General features: G+C 42.7%; 1 protein-coding gene across 2 annotated transcripts in view; it reads left to right on the top strand.

Moving 5' to 3' along the window:
* POLR3A (RNA polymerase III subunit A) overlaps positions 1 to 18,503 on the top strand; it is a 50,523-nt gene that overhangs the window by 10,049 nt on the left and 21,971 nt on the right. For both annotated transcript variants that reach the window (XM_072823756.1, XM_072823755.1), the window contains exons 6-16: positions 2,235 to 2,474; positions 2,579 to 2,741; positions 2,917 to 3,053; positions 3,842 to 3,945; positions 4,571 to 4,712; positions 7,530 to 7,670; positions 12,087 to 12,156; positions 12,581 to 12,708; positions 12,815 to 12,953; positions 14,419 to 14,583; positions 17,256 to 17,428. In XM_072823756.1, coding sequence (XP_072679857.1) covers positions 2,235 to 2,474; positions 2,579 to 2,741; positions 2,917 to 3,053; positions 3,842 to 3,945; positions 4,571 to 4,712; positions 7,530 to 7,670; positions 12,087 to 12,156; positions 12,581 to 12,708; positions 12,815 to 12,953; positions 14,419 to 14,583; positions 17,256 to 17,428 — 1,602 coding nt within the window. The remainder of the gene's footprint in view (positions 1 to 2,234; positions 2,475 to 2,578; positions 2,742 to 2,916; positions 3,054 to 3,841; positions 3,946 to 4,570; positions 4,713 to 7,529; positions 7,671 to 12,086; positions 12,157 to 12,580; positions 12,709 to 12,814; positions 12,954 to 14,418; positions 14,584 to 17,255; positions 17,429 to 18,503) is intronic.

The raw sequence follows: 18,503 nt of genomic DNA, 5'->3' as shown, positions 1-18,503 counted from the left end.
GCTTTCCACAGCATCCCTGGACAGAGTGAGCGGCAGGCTGAGCTCTCTGCCACCCAGGACAGCCCATGGTCCCCCGAGGAGCCTCGGCTATTTGGATATTGTGCCTCGGACCAAACAGCCCTTCCTTCTATCTGTCCAGCAGTCCCTGACTTCTGTTTCCTAGTACATACCAGTAAGTCAGGGCTCTCTCCCCTGTGCCCTTTGGGAGGCTGATTTACCTCACTCTTGAGTGACAGCTCTGTCCAGGAACTGGTTTCTATACTCTGTCAGTCCTCCTGTCCTCCTGCAATGGCCTTCAGTTCAGTGATATTCTTGTATGACACTGATCTTGGTGCTGGAAGTAATGTCTGGCCATCATCTTGTCCCTAGAACTCTTAGTTTTAGATTTTCTTCGACTGCTTCAGGTGGCCCTGAGGTGTTCCTTGCTGGGAGGCAGGGAAGCTGAGCAAGGTAATTCTGTGGGCAGGGACCCTGACTGCAAAATTTCGAGCAGGATTCTTTCTTTCTCCCCAACCCCACTGCCATCTCCAGGGCAGGCCCACAGAAACCTCTTGTGACGGTATCCTAAGGGCAGTGGCTGTTCAAACATTTCTTTTTAATTTTTTTCCCTATCTCATTAAGTTATGCATAGCAAGTTCTGCTTGTGACATGTATTTTTTGTCACACAGTCATTGATCTCAAGAAAATGTAATTTGTTTTCTAAGATTTTATTTATTCTTGAAAGACACATAGAGAGAGACAGACACACAGGCAGAGGGAGAAGCAGGCTCCCTGCAGGGAGCCCAATGGGGGACTCGATTCTGGGTCTCCAGGATCACGCCCTGGGCTGAAGCCAGCGGTAAACCACTGAGCCACCGGGGCTGCCCGAAGAAATGTAATTTTTAGCACCAAGATACAAGCTGGCCATTCTTACTTTTTATCTTTTGAGTATTTCTGATCATGTGTGTAGTTCTTATAAGTAAGTTGTTATAGTATAGCACTTCTATAAAATAAAGTTAATACAAAGACAATATTATGGTGCCTAGGTGGCTCAGTCAAGTGTCTGCCTTCAGCTCAGGTCATGATCTGAGGATCCTGGGATGGAGCCCCTCTCCTGGCTCCCTGCTCAACAGGGAGTCTGCTTCTCCCTCTGCCTCTTCCCCGCTCATGTGCACGTGCATGCACGTGCTCTTTTTCTCTCAAATAAATGAATATTAAAATCTTTTTATTGGGCAGCCTGGGTGGCTCAGCAGTTTAGCACCGTCTTCATCCCAGGGCATGATCCTGGAATCCTGGGATTGAGTCCCACGTCAGGCTCCCTACATGAGACCTGCTTCTCCCTCTGCCCTTCAGCCCTGGGATGAAGGCGGCACTAAACTGCTGAGCCACCCAGAGTGCCCTAAAATCTTTTTAAAAGACAAAAACAATGTCTGTTCACTGCAGAAAATTTACATGTAAGCAAAGAAGTGAAAAGATTATACGGTCCAGGTACACCCAGATGACTCAGCAATAGAGGGTCTGCCTTCCACCCAGGCTGTGATCCTGGAGTCCCGGGATTAAGTCCTGCATCGGGCTCCCTGCACGGAGCCTGCTTCTCTCTCTGCCTGTGTCTTTGCCTTTTTCTCTCTGTGTCTCTCATGAATAAATAAATAAAATCTTTAAAATCTTAAAAATTTACACAGTCCATTCACCTGTAGACAGTATATTAACACCTTGCTAAATGTACGTTTCCTCTTTTCTGTTTAGCTGTACATTTTCCCCTAAATGAGATAATATTGTATACACACTTCTTTCATTTACCAATATTTTATGAACATCTTTCACGACCGTAGGTACGTTTGTGTAGTATCATTTTTTAAACATTAATAATTGCTCACGTGCAGATCTACTATGATGTTATCTAGCCAGCAACCTATCAGGCTGTTTACAACTCTTCACTATCAACAGCTGTAGGGAACATTCCTGTAGCTGAATCTTTGTGTTGATTCCTGAAGTCCTACCCTTTGGAATAATAATTAGGAGAAGTGGAATTACTGTTTCAAGTAGTTGGATTAATTGGAATAAAAGGTATGTACATGTTTAGGGCTCTGCTAGCATAGCATGATAGCATGTTTCCAACAGAAATTTCTGTCAGTGCTTATACTTAACTCTGAAGTAAGTGGTGGGTAGGGTAGAGAGCATGGAGAGGTAAGTAAACCTTTGCCAAAGCTGTTGAAAGTTAACACTTCTCCATTCTTCTTTTCTTCTCTCCATAGGAAAACTTAAACCCCTTAGTAGTACTGAATTTATTTAAACGGATCCCGGCCGAAGATGTCCCTCTACTTCTAATGAACCCAGAAGCCGGAAAGCCGTCTGATTTGATTCTCACACGACTTTTAGTGCCCCCTTTGTGTATCAGACCCTCCGTCGTGAGTGATTTGAAGTCTGGCACCAATGAAGATGATCTGACAATGAAATTGACAGAAATCATTTTCTTAAATGACGTTATCAAAAAGGTCAGAACTTCCAAGCCCTCTTAGGAGTGTATCTGTGCAAACACTCTTCATCAAGGTCAGGTTGACCCAGGTTCTTTTTTTTTCTTCATTCTCCTCAACTTTAGCATCGAATATCAGGAGCGAAGACCCAGATGATCATGGAAGACTGGGACTTCCTACAGCTGCAGTGTGCCCTCTATATCAACAGCGAGCTCTCGGGCATTCCCCTCAACATGGCACCCAAGAAATGGACTAGAGGATTTGTCCAGCGCCTGAAGGGAAAGCAGGGTACGTTTCCAACAAAATGTACAGGAGACAGTCTGCTGCCTTTGTTATCTTTTTCTGGAGTGTTTGGCTTATCTAAATGGAAATCACGGACTTTCCTAGTTCTTTGTGGTCCTGCTATCGCCAAATAGCACATGTGTGTGCTGTGGAGACCTATGATGTGTCTTTATCGATTTAGGTCGATTTAGAGGCAATCTCTCAGGAAAAAGAGTGGATTTTTCTGGGAGAACAGTCATCTCACCTGACCCCAATCTCAGGATTGATGAGGTAGCTGTGCCAGTTCACGTGGCCAAAATTCTTACTTTTCCTGAAAAGGTAAGTACCATTTAGCCACTCAATTCTGTGTTTCTTTTTTTTTTTTTTTCCTATCAATTCTGTATTTCAAATCTAGTCTCTTATTTTTGAATTCCAAACGCTAGGCGATTGGAAAATCCCCAGTAACCCACACAGCCCACAATTTGGTATATGTGTTATCTTCCGGTTTCATAGATATGCCACCACATACAACATCTGTAACATGCACAGCCACAGGTGTGTCTGGCTTTGTATGCGTATATTCATATATATAGTTGATACACTCTTCTGCAACTTTTTTTTCCAAGTTGATTTGGAACTTATGTTTTTAAAGTAACTAAATGATAAGCACCACACCCAGTTAATTTTCTTGGGATGGATTATTATTTTTTAAAACCTTTTAATCACTGAGTCAAATACTTTGAATATTTTAAGGCTACTGATGCACAGCCATAAAGGCTGCAGCACGTTATAGTTAACTCACACTCCTCATGAGTGTAAAATGGTAATTATAGTAATTGGGGTATAGAAGGTCCCTATAGCTCAGTGTAGTCCACTCATTTTACTAATGTAAAGGACTTTGCTGTTTCACTCTGTCAGTGGTGAGTTCAGATTGGAACCTGAACTCCTGTGTGCCAGTCCCCTATTATCATTAAACTCAAGACCCTAGGCAGCAGGATGCCTGCAGTTGCCTTTCTTTCTCCTGGAATCACCCAAGGAAAGTGAAGGTTGAGGCGAAATTCAGGATAACGTACTAGCTTACAGAAACCTAACGGTATCTCCTTGTGTCCTCTTTTGCGTTCATGCAGGTGAATAAAGCAAACATCAACTTTTTGAGGAAACTGGTTCGAAATGGCCCTGAAGTTCACCCAGGAGCCAATTTCATTCAGCAGAGACATACACAGATGAAAAGGTAAATGCTGTCCTGATCTATATGTAACGACCTTTTCTAGACCAAGATCGCAATACTCAGCCACAGAATGCAGTCCAAAATACGTTTGTGACATTTTAGCCTCTAGAAAATACTGTTTAAATCACAATGATCCTAGGTACATCATTTGCTGTGTTTGCACATTGCATATACACAAAATGTCCATTTGTTCTCTAGCATTTATTATTGGACTTAGGTAGACAATGCATGGAGTTATGAAAACCAGTCATTTTCTATGTCGCATGAGCTCTCTGGGGTTACCTCAATGTCCTTACAACCTCGCTGCTGGCGCTGGCTTTTCACTGATCACTGGTGCCTTTTTATCTCTTGAGATAAACATAAGGTAAAATCATATCAATAGCACTGTGGGAGAAGCTGACTTGCTACTGCGTTTCTGTAATTCTAAGTTACAGCGTTTTTCGTATTTTAACATTTATGAGCTGAAAACTTATCTAACACCATGTTATAGTTTAACGGACAGGCTTGTGGAGGCACCTTTGATTTAGTAAAATGTGATCATTTTTGAGTCTGAATCCTGATGTGAAGACAGAGTGACTTAGTAAGGAGGCTCTGTTCTCACCAGTCATGTTTGTTATCACACATTTAGGTTTTTGAAGTATGGAAATAGGGAAAAGATGGCTCAGGAGCTCAAGTACGGGGACATTGTGGAGAGACACCTCATAGACGGAGACGTGGTGCTGTTCAACCGGCAGCCCTCACTGCACAAACTGAGCATTATGGCGCATCTGGTGAGTGTGAGATTTCTGTTTTTATCTTCTGTCGGGTGGGAATTTGCTGGGTGTGTGATGCTAAATTCCCGACCCTTAAAATTCAGATTGCCAGTAATCTCAAAATTTTGTGACTTCTGATTTTTCTTTTCTCTCACTTTTTAGTTGGAGTGCAACTTTTACATTTCAAGCTTCCCTTCAGTGTTTTTAATACTTACAAAATCCACACACAACAGTGAAACAGAAAGGAGCTAATTGGAAATTAGCATCAAAGTGACTGGCATGATTCCACTTGCAAACAAAAATATATACATATGTGTGTGCACAGATTTATGTAAAATAGATATGGCAGGAAGTTGATTTCAGGTTTAACTTAGCATATTAACTATGGAACTAAACCGCTTAGGAGGTTTTTTGTCGCAGTGGCCCTCCAACGAAAACCTTCAAGCATATTTTCTTCAGTGGTGTAGTTTTGGAACAGTAGCAGTTCCTTTTTCTGGAGATTTAAAATGGAAATGAGATGCAACTTTAATTCGCTAAATATTCATAAATTCTATCTCTAAAGCCATTAAATCCATGAGCATTCACAGTGTTTAAACAGGCTTTTTGGATAGTTTTTCTAGAATTCAGTTTTTCACTTTAAGAACCCGTGTCTTTTTTTTTTTTAAGATTTTATTTATTTATTCATGAGAGAGACAAAGAAGCAGAGACACAGGCAGAGGGAGAAGCAGGCTCCCCGCAGGGGAGAGAAATATAAGAGAATAAATTAGAAAAAAGGTTGATAAACTTTCAAGGGAGGCACCAGGCTGAAGTATCTGATGCCCTAACCTCATTATAACTAAGAGTGGGGCAGCCAACAGCATGTGCCTCCTGAAATACGATGAGAGGAAGGGGTGCCTGGGTGGCTCAGTGGGTTAAGCATCTGCCTTCAGCTCAGGTCATGATCCCAGAGTCCTAGGATCACGACAGCTGAAGGCAGACACTCAACCACTGACTCCTGTAGACGTCCCTATGAACACATTTCATCGGTTTCTTTACTTAAGTGTAGAAATACCAAAGAAGCAATTTATGATAATGGGGGTTACAATTACGGGGATCTGGGGAGATGAAGAAAAGTGTTCCCTTTCTGGAAACCTTTGCTTGGCTTTGGGGCATTCTCAAAAATGTTTTTGTTTGAAAATTTTCAAATATATACAAAAGTGGAAAAAGTATATGAGGAAGTCATATATTCTCATTCTTTGTGTTTAATAATTTTCAAGATTTTGCCACAGCTATTTTCTCTCCCTTTTGTCTTTGATGACCCCAGATGCCGTGTCTTGTCTCCGTGTGTATTCAGTTTACTTCAGTAAGACACACATAACCACAGTGCAAGACCGCACCACACAAAATGAATGCTCAGTGCTTGGTATTGTCTGGCACCCAGTCCATGTTCACATTCCCCCACATATCTCAACAGTCTTTTCACAGCTAGTTTGTCCGATGCAAAGTCTGCACATGTCATTTCGTTGATAACATGTCTTCACTCTTGATCTAGAACAGCCCCTTGCTTTGATTTCATTGTTATTGAAAAACTCAGGTCATTTGTCCTAAAGAATGTCCCGTGTTCTCTATATGTATACACATGGCATTAAGAGTTTCTTCATTCTTCCTTTTATTCCTATAAACCGGACAGTAGCTCTCAAGGCAGGATCAGATTCATGTTCAACTTCTGGCAAGAATAGCTCCCAGGTGATGCTGGCTATTTCCTCTTGCCTGCTTGCTTGCCTGCTTTTTTAAATATTTTACTTATTTATATGACAGAGAGAGTGTGAGAGAGGGGTTGCTGCAGAGGGAGAGGGAGAGGCAGGCTCCCCGCTGAGCAGGGAGCCTGATGTGGGGCTGGATCCCAGGACCCTGGTATCATGACCTGAGCCGAAGGCAGATGCTTAACCCACTGAACCACCCAGGCACCCCTTCCTCTTGTCATATTTCAGGAGGCACATGCTGTTGGCTGCCCCGTTCTTATTTATGCTGAGGTTAGGGTATCAGATACTTCAGCCTGGTGCCTCCCTTGAAAGTTTCTTTATCAACCTTTTTTCTAATTCTTTTTTTCTTTCTTTTTTTTTTTTTTAAGATTTTATTTATTTATTCAGAGAGAGAGAGAGACAGGCAGAGGGAGAAGCAGGCTCCATGCAGGGAGCCCGATGTGGAACTTGATCCCGGGTCTCCAGGATCACACCCCAGGCTGCAGGCGGCGCTAAACCGCTGTGCCACCGGAGCTGCCCTAATTTATTCTTTCATGTTTAATATCTACCATTTGTATAATGAAGAATTTTTTCTTATGAACTTTTTTGCTTACCCGAAAATACAATTCCTGAAGGAAAGGCAGCATAAATGCCTGATTCTTTTTCCTTTATTATCAGTTTTTTTGAGGAGGAGAAAGTTGGTGTTCAGTTTCTTCCGGTTGAGTTGGTTTGGGTTTTTTGTTTGGTTTTGCTTTCCTTTTTTCAGTGTCATTATAAACTCATGCACTTTTATTTAGTCAATGTGTTTTAATCAGCTTCTGCCATTAATCTGTTTGATATCAAACCGTGACATCATTGGCCAGCAGAGCCCTTTCTTGTGGCTCCTAGGTTGGTGTTTGCTTTGTGTTAAACTCATTGCATTGTTGCGATCTAATAAAGCTACTTGAATAAATCCACAAGTGACGTATTATCACTTGACAGAACATACTAGAAATTTATTTCCTTCACCAAAAGTGTCTAGTTCTCCAGGAAGCCATTTATTAATGTTTCAAAACTATGAAGTTTTTGGATAAATGACTAAGTCGTTCTCTCTCTCTTTTTTGGTATTCCACAGGCCAAGGTCAAGCCCCATCGGACCTTCAGGTTTAACGAGTGTGTCTGTACACCCTACAATGCAGATTTCGATGGTGATGAGATGAACCTTCATCTTCCTCAAACAGAGGAAGCTAAAGCAGAGGCCCTTGTTTTGATGGGGGTAGGTAGGATGGCAGCCTCACTTTTATATAACAGCCCAAAAGGAGGGGAAGGGGGGTGGATCCTGTTTGAAAGCACCCTGTAGCATGTAAGGAAGTGTCTGCGACTGGTGGAGAGTCGAGTATTTTCTGACCTATAATGTGCATCTCTAAGGGAAAGTACCTACCCAAGCACCAGCTGTGAAAAGATAAGACAAGGGTGTACCTAGTATCTTGACTGTTGGGTGGCGTGGGAAAAGTAGATGTTCTACACAGGTGGATTTTTTTTGGTAGCTGAAGGTTCTTTTTTTTTTTTTTTTTTTAAAGATTTTATTTATTTATTCATAGAGATGCAGAGAGAGAGAGAGAGAGAGAGAGAGGCAGAGACACAGGCAGAGGGAGAAGCAGACTCCATGCAGAGAGCCTGACGTGGGACTTGATCCAGGGTCTCCAGATCACGCCCTGGGCTGCAGGCGGCGCTAAACCGCTGCGCCACCGGGGCTGCCCTGAAGGTTCTTTTAAGTACAGATATGTTTTACTGAATGTTCTGAGTGAAAACCTTCCTACAGTATATTTCATGATTGCTGGTAATCTTAAGGACACAAAATCATTTTGTAGAGGTTAGGTCTTCCCTTTTCCCCAGTATTCTGGTTTTCTGTGCTACGGGCTGATTTGTCTGTAGCTGTCAGTGCTCCTACGTTCAAAACACTTTTCACCATTTCTGATTCATTCTTTTTAAATCTGTTTTAGTTTAGGGTGTTAGTATTGATTCTAAAGTGAAGGCAATTAAGTTCTACAAGCAAATCTATTACACTACAGGAGTATTCAGCGGGGACAGGCAGGAGGGGCTGCATTCTTGGCCTCTGCCTGGGTTCTTTATGCCTGAAGTTGATACAGCTTTTCTGGTAAAGCAGAGTATGTACTGTGGTACATATTTTGTGTACGGACTTAACTACTAAGAAATTCACGTGGCTGAAGTACACTGTGGTCTTCAGTTTTTTTAAAACACTGATTCTTACTTATTCAAATGTTCCAGCATAGTGGAGTTACTTAAATAACATAAGAGGTTTACTTTTTTTTTTTTAAGATTTTATTTATTTATTCATGAGAGACAGAGAGAGAGGGAGAGAGGCAGAGACACAGGCAGAGGGAGAAGCAGGCCCCATGCAGGGAGCCTGACGTGGGACTCGATCCTGGGACTCCAGGGTCACGCCCTGAGCCAAACCACTGAGCCACCCAGGGATCCCCCCCAACTCTGTTTTATCTCCAGCTCTTTTTATCTGTTTGTTCCTTATCCATGAACGTAGATATTTGTTATGGTCATGATTTGTGATAGCCTGTTTTCCTTTTTTACTACTTAATGTATTACAAATGCCCCCTTGTGGGTGTCTGGGTGGCTCAGTCAGTTGAGTGTATGACTCTTGGTTTCGGCTCAGATCGTGATCTCAGGATTGTGAGATCAAGCCCCACATGGGACATGGAGCCTGCTTAAGATTCTCTCTCAAAAAAAAAAAAAATTAAGATTCTCTCCCTCAGCCCCTCCCCCCGCTTTAAAAAGATTAATAATATAAATTTAAAAATTAAAAATGCGGGCAGCCCCGGTGGCCGAGTGGTTTAGTGTCACCTTCGGCCCAGGGTGTGATCCTGGAGATCTGGGATCGAGTCCCACATCGGGCTCCCTGCATGGAGCCTGCTTCTCCCTCTGCCTGTGTCTCTGCCTCTCTCTTTCTCTCTCTCTCATGAATAAATAAGATATTTTTTTAAAAAATTAAAAATGCCCCCATTTGTTGTAAAGTCTTCATGATTATCCATTAAAATGGCTTCACAGTATTTCACCAAGTTAACACACCAAGATTCGTCTACCTTCTGTTGAACTTTTTTTTTTCTTTTATTCATGAGAGACAGAGGCAGAGACACAGGCAGAGAGAGAAGCAGGCTCCTCACAGGGTGCCCAATGCAGGACTCAATCCCCAGACCGGGATCACATCCTGAGCCAAAGGCAGACATTCAAACACTGAGCCACCCAGGTGTCCCCCTTCTGTTGAAAATTTAGGGTATTTTCCCTATTTCAATACGAGGATGAATCCCTCAAGGGCCATCTTTGTGCATTTGGAGTCTTTCTTCTGAACTATTTCTCAGCCTTTTAAAATTATTTTGTTTGATGTGTATTGAGTGCCTGGGTGCCAAGTATTCTTCTAGGAATGTAGCATAGAATAAGGAAATCAAAGTTCTTGTTCTCCTTCCTTTTCAAGTAGGGAGAGGTGGAGAATAAATATAAAGTAGGTTAGGTGGCAGTAAGTGCTGAGAAGAAAGGAACAAAGCACAGAAGGAGGAAAGAAAATGAGAGGGGTTCTATTCCATAGAGGTTGGTCAGGGAGGGCTGTTGGAATGATAACACTTGAACCAACTTCTGAAGGAAGTGAAAAATTGAGTAGCATGGCTGTCAGCAAAAGAACAGTCCAAGCAGAGGAACAATAGGTGCAAAGACCCTGTGGTATGATCATTCCCCAGCAGGACAAGAGGCTAGCCTGTCTCCTCCTAAGCCTCAGTATTGTAGCAGTTGTGATGAGCGCTGTGTTGGGTGCTGGTGGACAGCAAGAGAGAAGATGATGGAGAGTGGGTGGCCACCATCCAGTTCTGCGCTCCCACTGTCAAATGGTGCGTTGATGCTCTTTCTGGTCTCGTGCTCTCATTGCTGGTAAGCTCTCCAGAGGACATAATCAAGAGTTGTAAAGCATTAGAAACAGGCGATGTCCACCAATAAAAAGTAAGATTAAATTATGTCCCATTCATACCACAGAATCCCGTGCAGCCCTTAGAAATGATGATACAGTTTGTAGAGTTATTCACATGAAAGCTATTTATGATTTATCTTTTATTTAAAAGAACAGGCTGTGTATATGACATGATCCTACTTTGTTTGGTAAAGAGAAGCTTCTCTGTAAAAACGTTTATAGCCGGAAGTTGGAAGGCTTATAAACCAAAATCCTATAACAGTGGTTCTTTTGGTTTGGCAGTTCATGCAGAGATGTTTTTTGGGATTTTTTTTATTTTTTCACCTTTTTTGTGTGTTTATTTTTTTTATATATAGAACATACTATTTTGGTAATAAAAAGTAATGTTTAGAATGTTGCTAGTGATAACAGCTCTGTAACTGATAGCTAGTGATAACATCCTGTCACCAACCAGTTGGACTTTAGCATTGACTTTTGTCAAAATAACATACCTTATTGGTTACAAATGACAATAAGACACAGGCTCCAAGGATATTGGGATGGAAGGATATTTAGTTACCATCAGGACAAATCCCCTCAATTTCATGTAAGAAAATTATCTTGACTCAGCAGTTCTGACTCAATGGAGTGGGTATGGTTCTAGCCTGAGTGTAGTCCCAAGTTACCCTGGAGACTTGCAAAATATGCAGATCTCCGCTTCATGTGCTCAGCCCCCAGACCACCTCCTTATCTTACCACAGAGATTCTCGAAAGCAAGCATGAATAGCTGTCTTCCAGCCCTAGTTGGAGGATCACTGCTGTGCTGAGAGAGCAGGTCTCTCCCTTGGATAGCCTTTCACTCCAGGTGAGATTGCCCAGACAACCCATAAATAACACAAGTATCTTCACATCAAGATTTGAGCAAATTTATATGTCAGTTATGTCTCAACAATAGCAAAAATTGAGCAAATGCACTCTGATGCACAGAATGTTTAAACTTGTTAATTATGCCCTGAACACCCAGCCCCCCTTTTTGCTCAGTGTAGGCACTCATTAAATTTTGATTAAATCCTGTTGTTAATTATTATTATTAGAAAGCCAAGAGAAGTTCAGCAGTTCTGCCATCATTTTGGAGAGGTATGAAATTGATTGACTTCAAAGATGACAGTGCTACTACTCATCATTCATAGAAGTGAATTTTTTTTGGAGAAATGAATTTATTAATAACTATGAAGTCTTACATATATGGAATTCTTGTAGGAATCCAAAACAAGGGATGCCTGGGTGGCTCAGTGGTTGAGCATCTGCCTTCAACTCGGTGTGATCCCAGGGACCTGGGATCGAGTCCCACATCAGGCTTCCCGCAGGGAGCCTGCTTCTCCCTTTGCCTATGTCTTTGCCTCTCTCTGTCTCTCATGAACAAATAAATCTTTAAAGAAAAGGAATCCAAAACAACTTCACTCGGTATTTATTTCAGTGTTGGTAGGAACATATGAGGCCCATTGCTTATTTCCCCTCAACAGATAAAGGAACGAGGAGCTGGTGACAAAGCTGGGATTGAACCCCCTGGCTTACCTTTCTCAGCCTCTTTTTTTTCTGCTCACCGGCCATTCTTTATTTATTTACACCAGTTCTGAGTCTTTATGGTACAGTTCTGTGGCTTGCATCACGCAAGCCGAAGAACGTCCAGGAATGGCTAACATATTGTGTTTGTTTTGCCTTCAGACCAAAGCAAATCTGGTAACACCGAGGAATGGAGAACCACTGATTGCTGCTATTCAGGATTTTCTAACAGGTGTGTTGATGAATTTACTTGAAAGGAGACTGGAACACCAGGATTCTCATTCACGGTGAATCATGTCACAATTTAAAATGCCGTTTAATTTCCTGCACTTAATTCTGTTGTTTGTGTGCCAAGTGTGACCGTGAACTGACTTGAGAGATTTAGTATTGGCTGGTTATGCGTGGGATCAGTAAGCATGTGTTGAGCTTGTAAGGTACACTAGACATTTTTCTAAGCACTAGAGATACGGCAGTGAGGCAGAAAGGTCCCTCTCCTTGTGGACCTTCAATTCCAGTGGGAACAGGGAGCCAGCAAGCAGTGGTATGTTTTAAATCACTCTTAGTAATAGTCCAAATCCATTTTAAAATTGAAACCTTGTGATTCTCTCATAATTTCATTCCATTTCTTTGTTTTGTGTTGTTTCCAACATTCGTAGGTGCCTATCTCCTCACCCTTAAGGACACTTTCTTTGACCGTGCCAAGGCTTGCCAAATCATTGCTTCGATACTGGTTGGCAAGGATGAGAAAATTAAAGTTCATCTCCCACCCCCTACGATATTAAAGGTTTGTGTGGGAACTGGAGGTGCTGGTGACAGATTAGCCCATGAGCACTCTGCAGTCTTGAGACCAGGCTCAGCCAACTGATGCTGTTGCTTCCTTTGTCCTGTAGCCTGTCACCCTGTGGACGGGAAAGCAGATCTTCAGTGTCATCCTCAGACCTAGCGATGACAATCCAGTGAGGGCCAACCTCCGAACCAAGGGCAAGCAGTACTGTGGCAAAGGAGAAGATCTCTGTGTCAATGATTCCTGTGAGTTAAGACAGCAGAGTGGGAAGGGGCGGAAAACAGGTGGCCAATGACCACCTTCACATATTCACATAGCAAGCAAATCCAAGGTTTCTCTTAGGAAGTTTATCCTTTGGGGAAATGTAGTTGATATTTTTCCTCTCAGATGTGACTCCATTTCTCTAAAAGATAGAGATCATGTAGATACGGGATCCAGTGATTAGAATGTTTTCCAGAGCTCTAGATGTGACTAGTTTCTGTAAATCAATGCAGTTTGTTTGTTTGTTTGTTTTTGCCATCAGCAAGGAATGTATTTAAGGAATATAATTTAGTCACTTTACATCCCCAGATGTGTTCATGGCTTAAAAATATAACTAGTAGGTCTGTTTACTGCCTCTCGAGTTCTTTATAACATGAAGATCAGGTGTAACCATGAATGAGAGAATTTAAATGTTAAACCATTTGAGTCATCCAGACTAACTCAACTTAAAGTATGGTCCAGAGACCAATGCCATTCAGGCAGCGTTTTGTTTGTGGCGTGAGCTCCTCTGCTCCCCCCAGACTACTACTAATAAGCAGTTCCCAGCAGGCTAGTCTGAACGGCACGGACTTGGAATGGGCTTTGCTAACGAGGCCTTGTGACAAGAAATGGATCTCCAGGACTCTGCACTGAAGAACTGAACTGCAGAGTCTCTGAAGGCCAAGAAGATCAAGATATCTGTTGTTCTGTCATGAGGAGTAAATGTTTTGAAGGGCACTGATTTATCTCAGGTTTCTGACCATTACTTTGAAAATACACTCTCTGGCCTTTTAAATGTTTTGGCTTCTTGTTTTAGATTGTATTTTGTTTCTACCTAGATGTGAATTTCATTTTGTTGTATAGGCTCTTCACGGTGACGTTAGTTTTCATTCTCTTGGGTGAATAACAAAGTGCTTTACAGTTTATAGGGTACTTTGTTGAAAATGATATCATCAGATGCTCAAAATATCCTTGTGACATAAAGATGACAAGTGGTTAATACTGTCATTCTCAGTTCACAGTTGAAAATGAGGGTCAAGTTGTACATTTTGGAGTTAGGATTGTAAGGTAACTAACTGGGCTTTTCATGCTTTTTAAAAGTCCCTAGATTTTTCTTTTTTCTCCTCAAACATTTTTTTTTTAAGATTGATTTATTTATTCATAATAGACATTGAGAGAGAGAGAGAGAGAGAGAGAGACACAGGCAGAGGGAGAAGCAGGCTCCATACCGGGAGCCCGACGCAGGACTTGATCCCGGGACTCCAGGATCACGCCCTGGGCCAAAGGCAGGCGCCAAACCACTGGGCCACCCAGGGATCCCTCCTCAAACATTTTTAAGAGAATTTTTATTCACTCTGCTATAATTTTCAATATGAGAATGTGTTTTTCTCAACTGCCCTCACACTGGTTTTGGAACGAGGCTAAGTATTAAGTAATTGTTTAAGTGCACGGTCATCGTTATCCTTGCAGATGTTACTATCCAGAACAGTGAGTTGATGAGTGGCAGCATGGACAAGGGAACACTGGGGTCAGGATCCAAGAACAACATTTTTTACATTTTGCTGCGAGACTGGGGGCAGAACGAAGCGGCCGATGCAATGTCGCGGCTTGCCAGGCTGGCTCCTGTCTACCTCTGTGAGTATTTCTGCATCCTCGCTTTACTGTTGTGTTGTACTTGCTGAGGTCTTAGGGGCTTTGTGCTGTTTTCTTCTTTCCCTTAAGCCCCCCACTCCCACACACCACACACATACCTGCACACGGGAAAGGAGACTTCCTCCAGGCTAAATCATCTGTTCTTTGCTCCACGAAATTAGCTCAGTACTGACTGGTCCGGTTCAGATTTGAATTTGCTCTTGATTTCTTGTTTTACATGCACGGTAGCTCCCTCTTGGCCATCAGACAGGGTCATTAGACCAAGGGTCATTCACGGGCTGCTTCCCAGGTGCCCGTGCTCTGGGTGCAGCCCTCTGGGCCCTCGAGACTCAGCTCTGCCAGGTCCCTCAAGTCTTTCCCCTCTCGCCTTGCACTGTTCTGTTCCCTTAGTTAGCTTGTGTTTGTGCATGCTCTAGCTCCAGGTTTTTACATGCCCAAAAACATTCGCATTCAACTCCTATACTTGATCGATTCTTTGGCTGGGTATGGAATTCTGGATTGAATTTTATCTTTCCTTGGAATTTTGAAGGTCCTGCCCTACTCTAGCCTTCAAAGCTGCTGTCAAAGTGGATTTCTATTCTTATTTTCACATTGTTGTATCTATCTTTTCATTCTGGAAGCTTTGAGAATCCTCTGTTTTTGGTGTTCTGGAGGTCCACAGTGGTAGACCCTTAGTATGGGTCTTTTTCATTTATTGTGCTGGGAGCTCTGGGAGCTCTCTTAATATGCTGCCATGTGTCCTTCAGTTGTGGAAATTTTCTCATTTTTGGTTCAATTTGGTTTTGGGGTTTTTGTTGGTGGTGGTTACTGGTAATTTTCTAACCTCAATTTTCTGTTCTTTATTCTTGGAATTCCTGTTCATTGTATAAGTAGATCTTCTAGATTGACTCTCTAATTTCCTTATCTTCTTTTCCCTGTTGTCTCTTTGTTTTTTGATTCCTTTATCTTTTAAAGTAATTCTATTGATTTTTTTCTAACTATCATTTATTTAGCTTCTAACCATAGTCTCCATTATTCTTTTTTTTTTTTTTTTTTTTTAATTCATGAGAGACACACAGAGAGGCAGAGACAGAGTCAAGGGAGAAGCAGGCTCCATACAGGGAGCCCGACGTGGGACTTGATCCCTGGTCTCCAGGATCAGGCCCTGGGCTGAAGGCGGCGCTAAACCGCTGAGCCACCTGGGCTGCCCCTCCATTATTCTTACTTGCAGGTAGTTTTCTGCTTTTCTGGGTTGTTTTGTTTCTCTCTCTCTCTCTCTCTTTTTTTTTTAAGGCTTCCTTTTCTAGATTTCCAGATATATCTTCTCTGTCAGACACAATATTTTTCATAGTTTTAATTGCTCCCTAAATTTTCTTGTTTTCTCATTGGTTTCATTTTTCTGTGCATTTGTTATCTTCAGTCTTTCATGTTGAAGGCTTTCCTCAAATATCTGGTGGTCTCTGGCTATCCATTCTTACTTTTAGGAGTGAGACCCCAAACACTGATAGGAAGTAGAGCCTATTGGTTGACAGGCTTCTCTGTTCCTTGATTGAGCTTCAAGTCAACATTTTTATTGAGGAACTTGCCAAATATCCCTATCAGTAATGCTTTTCTCAAGGAAGCTTGGTTTCTCCAGGAACATATCTTCTAATCTCTGCTTCTCCTCCCAACCCCCAGTATTTGAGACCTGCTTGCTAGGATTCTGAGAGCTGGACAGGGAAAGGGGCTGAGGGATCACAGCCATGAAATATACTTTGCCTCATGCCCTGCTTTCCAGTCATCCCCATCTGCCTGCACCTAGTATCCCCAGTCCAGGGCTCTCTAATTCCATTAGTAAACTGCCATCTCTCACAGGAAAATACTGATTTTCCACCAGGTTTCTTTATTGCCAACACACAAAGTATCTCCATCTCCAAGCATCTGCAGAAGCTTGTGGTACCATTTCTGAGCCTTTCCAGGCTTGTGAGTCCTTATTTCCACAGCAAGTCTTAGGCATCGTTTCCTCACACTGCCAAGCAAGGTGCCTCTCGTCCACTCTCTTTCTACATATTAGGGGTAGGATTATTGGTGGTATATAGTTCCCTCAGTGGTGGGGTTTTTCTGTGTTTTGGAATGATTTCTGAAGAGGGAAAAAGGTGTGGGCAGAAAGGTCTCTGAGATGGTGTCCTAGAACAAGAAGTCAGGTGACTCACTTTCTATTGCTTTCTCCGGCTGCTTTTCAGTATTATATTAATATCAGTCCACTTTATATTGTAGTTAATTGGAGCCATTACTTGCTCCCCACTGGGTTGTAAGGTCTCTGGCCAGTTTCAGTGAGTCTTGGTCATTTTTATATAATTCAGTGGGGACTGACATGATACGTTATTATTTAAGTGGGTCATGACATGTTTTCTTTTCTTTTTTTTTTTTTTTTTAATTTTTATTTATGATAGTCAGAGAGAGAGAGAGAGGCAGAGACACAGGCAGAGGGAGAAGCAGGCTCCATGCACCCGGAGCCCGATGTGGGATTCGATCCCGGGTCTCCAGGATCATGCCCTGGGCCAAAGGCAGGTGCCAAACAGCTGCGCCACCCAGGGATCCCATGACATGTTTTCTGAAGATGTAAACTTGTTTCCACAGAATAGGTTGACTAACACTCACGATCCTTTCTGCTCTACCTGCCAACTATTCTGCAGCAAACCGTGGATTCTCAATTGGGATTGGTGATGTCACACCTGGTCAAGGACTGCTCAAGGCCAAGTATGAGCTGCTGAATGCTGGCTATAAAAAATGTGATGAGTACATCGAAGCCCTAAACACAGGCAAGCTGCAACAGCAGCCTGGTTGCACCGCTGAGGAGACTCTGGAGGTGAGTCGGGCCCTGTAGGTGGGTTAGCCACTTTCTATGCATGGGGTTGTGCTGCAAGCCTGAGGAGGAGGTAACAGAGGGGAGGGGGAAGTAAATGCAATGGCTTTAGCCCTAGGGGAGGATCTTCAATCAGATCCTTTACATCCCAGCAGCTCTCATGTTCTAGGTAGCGAAACATGGCCACCTGTTCACTCGACCACACGGGGCTGCTCTTGTTCCGCCATCACACTTAGACCCTTCTGTAACTGGTACTCCAGCACTTCTGCCCTTTCTGTTTCTAGCATCTTTCGAGGATAGACCAGCAGCCACAGCTCTTTAAATGGATGATCTTTGATGGGACCCCTGGCTGGCTCAGTTGGTAGAACATACCACTCTTGATCATAGGGTTGTAGGTTCAAGCTCCACGTTGGATATAGAGATTACTTTAAAATCTTCAAAAAACAAAACAAACATCAGCAGGTGGTCTTTGAAAGAAACTTGGACACAGAAGAGGGAAGATTCATGCCTGAGAGTCCCTTGCCTGTCCGCTGCCCCTGTCACGTTTGAAACTAGGTCAGCTGAGAACTTGACCAGCAAGTGTCAGAATGGGAACGGCCACCAGCCTCTGAAGCCCTACGCTCTCTCTCAGCCTGGGTCAGCGGTCTGATCGTACCAGGATCTTTCCTGGCTCTCTTCTGTCTTCCCTGCAGCCCCTGGCCCAGGGCTTTCACTTACCTAAGTGTGGAAGAACAGCTTAGCAGTCAGAAGTTTTCTGATGAAAGGGCTTTTTGTGAACTAGAAAGAAAGCAGAGTTGTAAGCGCTATTCACCCTTAGCTCATTCTTAATCTCACTGTGTCTTAGAGAAAGAAATGAAGGTTTCTCACTGGTACTACCTGGAAAGTTACTTGGGGCTCCAGCAGCATTTGGTTTTAATGGAACTGTGGCCCTTCACTGATTCAGCATCTTAAATTGTGAGTTGAGAAAGGACAGCCTGTGGAAGAGCTCATGGACTAGAATATTCTTGTAGAGTCTCCTTATCACATGCTCAATTTATGGGAATTCACGTGTGTGCTTGAAAAGTAAAAAACAAGCGGT

This window comes from Canis lupus, chromosome 4 (assembly GCF_048164855.1).
Source record: "Canis lupus baileyi chromosome 4, mCanLup2.hap1, whole genome shotgun sequence".
Classification (NCBI taxonomy): Eukaryota; Metazoa; Chordata; class Mammalia; order Carnivora; family Canidae; genus Canis; species Canis lupus.
The sequence above is the reverse complement of the archived record's forward strand: the minus strand, read 5'-3'. Positions and strand labels throughout refer to the sequence as shown.